At 42.6% G+C, this 9170-nt stretch overlaps 1 protein-coding gene across 1 annotated transcript; it reads right to left on the bottom strand.

Annotated features, from left to right (window-relative positions):
* Positions 1 to 4393: 4393 nt before the first annotated feature.
* Positions 4394 to 8031, bottom strand: LOC130139534 (acetate--CoA ligase CCL3-like). Its single transcript, XM_056316720.1, has 3 exons — positions 7783 to 8031; positions 6361 to 6951; positions 4394 to 5439 (listed from the first exon to the last, which is right to left on the bottom strand). The coding sequence occupies exons 1-3, from the start codon at positions 7990 to 7992 to the stop codon at positions 4543 to 4545; spliced, it is 1698 nt and encodes a 565-aa protein (XP_056172695.1). The 5' UTR covers positions 7993 to 8031; the 3' UTR covers positions 4394 to 4542.
* Between the last annotated feature and the right edge of the window lie 1139 nt (positions 8032 to 9170).

The following is a 9170-nucleotide window of genomic DNA, read 5'->3' as shown; positions in this document are numbered from 1 at the left end:
TTTTAAGTGCAAAAAAATTCAACAAATCAAAACAAAGTTCTGTTCTAGAAATCAATTTCGGGAGTAGAATTAGTCATGTTTTACCAAACAGATTTCTCCTTTAGAAGTCAATTTCTGGCAAGAATGCGAAAAATCAATTTCTGGCAACAATTTGATTTCTGAAGCAGAATGGTTACCATTCGCACCCTTAGTTGTTTAATGCCAATCGTATGGTTAATTAAGTTAATCGTGTGGCTGATTTGCTTAATTGTGGCTGATTGGTTAACTATGGCCTGATCGTGTGGGTTGATTGATGATCGTGTGACCGAGAACGAAGATCATGGCTGAAATTGATGTTTCATGGTTGATCTTGTACTTGATGAATTATCGTGTGGTTTGAAAGTGGATCGTGTAGTTAATTATGGCTATTGTCGGCTTAGCATGGCATATCGTGCTCATATATTGATGTTTGATATCAAAATGAGTGCGATTCATAGTATATTTGTTTGTAGGAAATTGCACGTCATAAACACTCGGCATTGGCTAATTATGAGGAAACATTTTCTGCTTCTGAAACAAAATGATCAGCTTCGTCATGTACGTCATTATGTGTCCGTAATACGTGTTCATATTTTTTTACATATTTGTCTAACATTCCTACTTGTCAGTATAAACGTGGAGGTCACATGCATAGAAGACCAGCCCCTTCCTCGTCCTCGTCCTCGTCCCCATCCCTTTCCTCTTCCCCTGTCCTTTCATCTAACCCTCAACCACTATATGCTGATGGACAATATGGACACGTTGGCCCTTCCTCCAACACTCAAGAACATGTTAGGGGATTTGGCCACATGCGAAGTGAATCTCCTCCAGTTCCATCTCCTTTAGCTCCATCTCCTTCCGTTTCACCTTATTATTCAACACAACAATCGAATAATGAGGGAAACACAGGTGAAGAAGATAACCGATTCATGATATGCCCATTTGGAGATTCGTAAGTACTTCATTTTTTTTAAGTATATGTAATATTTATGGTTTTAGATATGGATGTCAATTGAATTGTCGATGTTGCACAATATCCGTATGTTTGCAGATTCACGGATGCTACGTTTGTTGTAAGGGAACTGAATAAAATAGTCAAAAACTATTGGATGGGGCAGTATATTAATTATAGAAGCGATCCACAAGAAGTGAAAAATTTGTGGTGGAATGAGTTCAAGGTAAGTTTTAGATATTCTATTTTCTCACCAACTAAGTTTGGTGTAGTATATTGATGGTCAATAATGATGTAACGGGACCAGAACAACTCTTTAGTTTTAGGTACTAAAGGGACCAGATATTTTCCCCGAGATGAACTTTACAAAATCTATCGCCGAATTGTCTGGTGCATGGTAATGGATATTTGACCCTCATAATAACTTTCAGTTTTTTTTGTATTGATTGCAGCGGAAGTTCAGGTAGGATGAAGAGGAAGAGAATGAAGTGAGAAGAATTTTTCAGAAGAAAGTCGGTGATCACATACGAAATGTGATGAATAGAGCGAAGATCAAGCAAGTGAAGCCGGCTTTCATTACAGCTGACAATTGGACGGAAATTAACAGAATTTGGGAAACTAGAAAGAGTCAGAAAATCAGTGAGCAGAATAAAAAGAATCGATCTTCTAGTTCTAGTGAAGGGTCTGCCACATATACTGGGGGCTCTATCAACATTGGGGAGCATCGAAAACGAATGGTAAGTCTGTTAAATAAGTCATAAGTTAATTTAATTCAATTACTCATGTTTACATTTTGTAGGCACATGAATTGAGGACGGAACTGACATTTGCAGCTACATTTGAACGCACATTTCAAAAAAAAGATAAGACATGGACTGGCGATCGAGCAAAAGCTATTAAGGTATGTAAAGTTATATTTTGGACTTTATGGAAACTAGAATGAAAACCGTGAATGCTTTTAATATTTATGGTAGTTATATATATGAAGTTATTTTATTTTCATCTATATTGTTAATATAGGAAAAATATGATGAACTTTTAATGAGCAATGCTAGTGGTGGTGATGGTGTTGCTGCGTCTGAGCCATCAGTTGACAGTACGGCATTATGGGTGGAGGCAACGGGTGGGATGAAAAAAGGAAAAATATTTGGGATGGGATCCTTGTCAAGGGTATACATGACGAATCATGCTGCAACTTCATCATCCAATGCGGCTGTTCGAAGGAGGACACGACATGACGAGCAATTGACCCAAGAATTGAACCAACTGAAAAATATACTTGTAGAGAAGGACGAGGAAATAAATGACTTGAAACAACAAATGCAAATCGTTATGCAACACCTCAACATCAATCGCAATGAGGTTCCTCCTATACCTCCCGCCAATCCAATAGATGATGGGCACAATGATGAGCGACACAATGATGCTGAGATTGCTGATGATGATGATGATTTTCTCGGTCCTTTCTAGTTAAAATTCTCAAAATCGGGAGTAAGCTTGCTTCACAATCTTTTGTGCCATAAGTGCAGTTTGCCCAATATGTTCCTGCCCTACAATTACTTTCTGTGCACAACTCTCTTACAACTAGGTTCTTTGCTTGCGAGAAACTGAAAATTTAGAGATCCCAAGATGACATGCTTGTTACAAAAAATCATGATATTTGAACATTGTAGAAATACATGCCTTAATTGACTTTGAGTCCTATTTTCTTGGGAATTGGTGTTGGTAATTCGCCTCTCTAAGTCATTAAACTGTTGAATGCTGTTTGGAGAAGGATCTAATTTTTCGTAGGTGACAGAAATACGGTTTACAAGGGTGAAAAAACTACAATGGATGTCAAAGTTGACTCATATTCATATATATGTAAGAACAATGATGTTCGTCCTGAAACGTTTTTTTGTTAACCCTCTTACTTGTTTTTTTATACCTAGTTCCATAGCCATGCATAAACGCTTCTTTTATATTCTGGACTGATTGAATATCTTTATTTATGTATCCACATTTCATCAGGTGTCGACAAAAGTGTGCTTCTGGTGTCCTGTCGAGTACCAAAGCTACCCAATCTTGTGTCTGGTTTGTCGATTTTTCGCTTTTTAAGCAGAATCTATGGTTGTCCCGCCTCCTATGAATGTTTCGAATGTATTATAAGATTGGATATCAAATAGCATCATGTCAGACTTTGCAACTTTGCATATATCATTATTTTTTGCGGACTGGCATCTTTCCTTCAGTTATATTTTTCAATTATATGGTATTGTGTCTGGTTTGTTCGTTTTCTGTTTCTGAAGCGGAATCTATGGTTGTCTCGTGTCCTTTGATTGTTTTGAATGTATTACATGATGTTCATTAATGCGTAGCTATTGCTATGGACAAGATTTGATGGCCCAAATGGTGTAAAATTTGCGACGAATATTTAGAGACGAATTTTGCGACCATTACAGTTCGTGGCTAATTTGCGACGAATAAGTAGCGACGAATCAAGTTCGTAGCTAATTTGCGACGAATAAAGTTCATGACTAATTTTGCGACGAATTTTGTGATAAATTTTACGACGAATAAAGTTCGTGACTAATTTGCGACGAATTATTTGCGATGAATTTTACGACGAATTATTTGCGACAAATTTTGCGACGGATAAAGTTCGTGGCTAATTTGCGACGAATTTTGCAACGAAATTTTTGACGAATTTTCCGACGAATAAAGTTCGTGGCTAATTTGCAACGAATTTTGCGACGGATAGTGTTCGTGGCTAATTTGCGATGAATTTTGCGACGGATAGTGTTTGTGGCTATTTTGCGACGAATTATTTGCGACGAATTTTTTTCCGTCGCAAATTTTCTGTCGCAAAATTTTGCGACGCTCTATTAGCGACGGAATTTTTTCCGTCGCTAATTTCGTCGCAAATTCGATTTGCGACGGATTTTGCCAAATTTTTCGTCGCAAAATTCGACGCTAATCCCTTGTTTTTTTGTAGTGCGAGCTTAAGAAAGTCTACACGGAATCGTCAATGTTACGAACGAATTGAACTATCTTCTCAAGCCTACCCACATCGAATAGATAATCTTTTTACACGCACAGGCACCCGATCGGTAACTGCCAAGACTAATAATAACCATTCTCTCTTCTAGAACGATGTTCATTCACCTGCTCGTCATTTTCTGGCTAAGGCTTATCCCATTGACTAGATAAGAAAAAAGGCAAGGAGAAACCCATTGTCCAGCGAATGAGACATTGACTCGCGCGCTGGTGCACCTTCCTTGGAACGTGGGGTACTCCGGTCTGTCCGTGTGAGAAATGAATCACGAAGCTGCTGTTCGGAATCGATGGCTTCAAGAATGGGGGCGTCGGTTCAGCCCAGCAAAGTAGTTTGCAGAGTTGGCTGGCGAACTGAAATTAGCTTGACAAGCATCCAGATCCAACAGATGATCAGGAAGATGAATAGCTTTCTCAAGAAAAGTAGGAAGGTGTCACACAAAAGGGCTTTTATTAAAAAACAACATGCAAAGTCCAGGCTTCACGGTACCAAGTACAAACGAAGAGAAAGAGACAAGACCAGCTCGACCGGGGTGCACTCATAATTTACTACGCTTGACAGGTCCCATTTCCTTTGCCTTGGCCCTCAGCAAATGTTTCTGTATCTTTCCCGTAGCAGTTTTTGGCAATGGCCCGAACACGACAGACTTTGGAACCCAATAAGCCGGCATTTTCTCCCGGCAAAACTTCATTATATCCTCTGCCAGTCGCCGCTCATCGGATTTATCCACTCCTGGCTTGAGTGTCACAAAAGCACAAGGAGACTCTCCCCATCGGTCGTCAGGCCTTGCAACCACAGAGACCTCTAAAATCGCCGGATGCGTGTACAGAGTATTCTCGATCTCTACGCTACTTATGTTTTCGCCTCCAGAGATGATGATGTCCTTTGACCTGTCCTTGATTTCAATATATCCGTCAGGATGTTTCACACCAAGATCTCCAGAATGGAACCATCCCCCTGCAAAAGACTCCTTGTTGGCTTTTGGGTTCTTTAAGTAGCCTTTCATGACGGCGTTGCCCCGCATCACTATCTCTCCTATGGTTTTACCGTCAGCAGGAACGGGTTTCATGTCTTGAGTGCTCACGACATCAAGACCTTCTAGAGCTGTGTAACGAACGCCTTGGCGTGCATTGAGGCGGGCTTGCTGTTCTGGAGGCAGCGAATCCCACTCGGGCTTCCATGCACAGATTGTAGAAGGACCATAAGTTTCAGACAGCCCATATGTGTGCGCAACACGGAAGCCTTTCTGGGACATTGCAAAGAGAACAGAAGGTGGTGGGGCGGCACCAGCTGTCATTACATGAACGGTGTGAGGGAGAGGGAGTATGGTTTCTTCAGGTGCAGCATTGACTATGGTGTTCAAAACCACAGGCGCAGCGCAGAAGTGAGTCACGCCATATTTAGCGATTGCTGAATACACTGCCTTAGCTGTTACCTGAGGACAAGAAAAGACACGACAGAAGGTTTCTCTGTTAAGCAACATAGTAGTTTTGATATCAAACGAAGCCCATTTACTCACACATTAGCCCATTCAGTAACTTGGTTAAAGCGGCATTGACCCATACAAGATCAAATATTCACACTTTTTGAGCTGATCTATCGAGTTTCAGAAAGCAACTATTCCATCCATAACTAAGATTTCAAAATCGTGACAGGGAATAAGCTTGTGGATAAAGGACAGACAAACAAACATGTTGACGAGAGGGGGTGATTACCCCCATTGGTTTTGTGAAACATATTAGTGTGTTTCCATTCGTCATAGATAGTTTCACATAATTCCCCCACGAAACTTCTAGAAAATACTTGGTTTAGCTACTGTCCAACAACTTGTTGCATCGCGTCTTTGAGAGAACTTGACAGACAGTTACATATTTACAACAAAATGGATGCCATGAACAAACAAAACCCACTTCAATATTATACTTGTCTGTCAACTTATTAAGCAAGAATTTTTGTATAAATAATCTGAACAAATGAGTTAGACTTAATTATATAGTTCATCATGAAATTTGCCTCATTAAGAAAACTAGGCTCTAGATCAGTCCTTATAAATTTACCAGGTTTACCTTCTATCTGCTCAATTTAGTAAATGGAGTATGGCCGTAGCATAAATAAACTGTAATAAGAACCACAACCAAGCAGGGTTTTACAAAACCAGAGTACTTGAACAAATGGTCCTTATACTAAACATAAATGAAACAATTGCTTCTGTTATGCTTTAAACAATGTTATTAGGCAGCAAATTGTCTACCAAATTTGCGGAAAAACAGCATTTTCTGAACCTTAAAGATTACCTGTCTACTCGATCAATATTGTGCAGTTCTTACCTTACCAAAAAAAAAAAAAAAAAGATTACCTGTCTAAGGCATATGCTGGTTCCACAAAGAGCTGCCAGTGTCCATGTGAAACACCAACCATTACAATGAAACATAGGCAAAGTCCACAAGTAAATGGCCCCTTCATTCATCCCCCAGACAAGAGGGTTACTTACAGACATGAGATATGCTCCTCGATGGCTTAATACGACTCCCTTGGGACTGGCAGTTGTACCAGAAGTATAACCGAGAGTGATACTCTGCCACTCATCTTCCGGTGGTTTCCAAGCAAACTCTGGATCTCCGCTTTCCAAAAACTTCTCATATTCAATTGCCCCTTTTCCTAAAGCGTGCCTAAGTGTTCTTGGGTCACAGCTTTCGTCAGCTATAACAATCAGAAGCGGAGGCTTATAATTTTTCTTACTCTTCTCTGCTAATATTTTCAGAGCTTCCTCAGCCAACGGGAAGAACTCTTGGTCCACCATTACAACTTCAGAAGATGAATGGCCAAGAAGAAAAGCAACTGTCGGAGCATTTAGACGTATATTGACACAATTTACTACAGCTCCGGACATGGGAACTCCAAAATGAGCTTCACATAGGGCAGGCACATTCGGCGCAATCACTGCAACCTGCACAGCGAAACCCAGACAGCCACATAATGACCAGCAGCATAGAAGAGGACACAAAGAACCACGATGCAAGCCCGGAACTACAATGGAAAGCATCACAAGCAAAGCGAATTTTGAACAACATGAAAACTATCAATTGATGAAAACAAAACTTGATCGCACCCAAACAATGTCCCACTTCATCACAAAGAAACGATAAGTTAACATTCACAGCAAAATCGATGTCGTAAAAACTTCACACATGCACGTTGGCAGTCCGAACAATCTATTTCTTTTCAAGTGAGAACCGTTACTTCAGTTCTATCTATCTAGCTTGATACAGTTCCGATTTCACGGTTCAACAATCTCCGCTCGCAAATATAAAATTATCAGCTTCCGTTTCCCAGTGCTCAACTTCCATCTCAGCTCACACCGTGACGTCTATCAAGAAAAAAGCCAAACAGTCCCTCCCCACGGATCATACCACCATCACCAAAGTCAACCAATCATCACTAAAGAAATGAGCATCCGATTCTCCATCAAGCACCCGTATCAAACCAAGAGAGCTTCACACCAGCACTCGAATCAGGGGAATCAAAAGACTCGGATCACACGAACAACGCCAACACAGGAATTATCAGACGATTCCTCATCGAATTAAAAACGGAATAAACAAAGCAAAAGCGTCCTTGTACCTTAACCCAAAAAGGAAAGGACACGTATCTAGATTTCCAACATCATAGTTGCTCACAACATTCCGCATATCTAGAATACTACCCATCACCATCGCCAGAGCACACGTGGAAATGGAAAAAACAGAGCACGAGTACCGCGGAGAAAGAGATTCCGTACCGTGCAACCGGCGCCGATGGAGCGGCTGGAGAGAGCGGAGGCCAGCCGGCGGCACCGCTGGTACGTCTGGAGCCAGGTGAAGGCGACGGAGCCGTGGACCACCGACCGCCGGCCCGGGTGGACCAGGGCGGCCCGCTCGAGGAACCACAGCGGCGTCAGGGCGGTGTGGTTGGCCTCGTTCTTCGGCAGATCGTCTATGTCTCTCGCCATCGCTCCTCCCTCTCCTCCCTCCTCCCTCCTCTCTCTCTTCTTCTTCTTCTTCTTCTGGCGTGCGTGAGTGTGTGTGAAGCAGAGGCTGTGCTGGAACGCGAAGCAGTCGATGCGTCTTCCGCTGCATATTTATATGCAAAAATCCTCCGAGATAGGGACAGAACGAAGGGCCGCGACCGCAACTTGGGACACGATCTCCTTGTTTCTCGTTTTGTTTTTTTTAATGCGAGAGAGGGAAAATTTCATTTTGGTATCTAAAGTGGGGCCTTTTCTCAATTTGATACTCAAAGTGGACATACTCTCAAATTAGTACCTAAAGTGCCCATTCAGTCTCAATTTGGTACTTGAGTTCGCCAGCCAGTCAAATGCTCACCGGCTGGCAAGAAATTTACTGTTCTGGCTACCGGAACAGTATTTTTTTTACTTTTTTATTTTTTTTTCCTTTTTCTGTTTTTTTTCTTTTCCTTTTCCTTTTCTTTTTTTTTTTTCATTCTTCCCTCCGCTGGCTATAGCCGTGGCCGGCGGAGGTCGCCGGCGTCGGGCGAGGGCCGACCCTCACCAAATCCGGCGAGGGCGAGGGTTGCCCTCGCCGGCGTCGGGCGAGGGCGGCCCTCGCCTGGGCGAGCGAGGGCCGACCTTGGCGAGGGTTGAGGATGCAGCCGAAGAAGCGAGAGCAGTAGGCAAGAGAAGAGAGGGAGTAGGAGAGGCAAACAAAGTGGGAAGCCACGAACTGGTCTTGCTCGAGCCCCATGACGATGATCTGGGCGTGCAGCTGGTGGATGTGGGCGGAGTTCTTGCAGGACTTGAGGAGGATGACGATGGACGGCAGTTTGGCGGAGGTCGCCGGCATCGGTCCTCGCCGGCGTCAGGCGAGGGCTGCCCTGGCCTGGGTGGGCGAGGGCCGCCCTCGCCCGACGCCGGCGAGGGCCGACACCGGCGATATCTGCCGGCCACGGCTATGGGCGGCGGAGGGAAGAAGGAAAAAAAAAAGGAAAAGGAAAAGAAAAAAAAACAGAAAAAGGAAAAAAGAGTAAAAATAAAAAGTAAAACAAATACTTGTTCCTGTGGCCGAACAAGTAAATTTCTTCTTGGCCGGTGAGCATTTGACCGTGGCGAACTCAGTACCAAATTGAGATCGAATGGACACTTTGGGTACCAAATTGAGAAAAGGCCCCCAC

This window comes from Syzygium oleosum, unplaced genomic scaffold, assembly GCF_021117445.2.
Source record: "Syzygium oleosum isolate NSW1041296 unplaced genomic scaffold, Sole_v2.1 Sole_v2.12, whole genome shotgun sequence".
Taxonomy (NCBI): domain Eukaryota; kingdom Viridiplantae; phylum Streptophyta; class Magnoliopsida; order Myrtales; family Myrtaceae; genus Syzygium; species Syzygium oleosum.
Note: the sequence above shows the minus strand (reverse complement) of the source record. Positions and strands in the feature narration are given on the sequence as shown.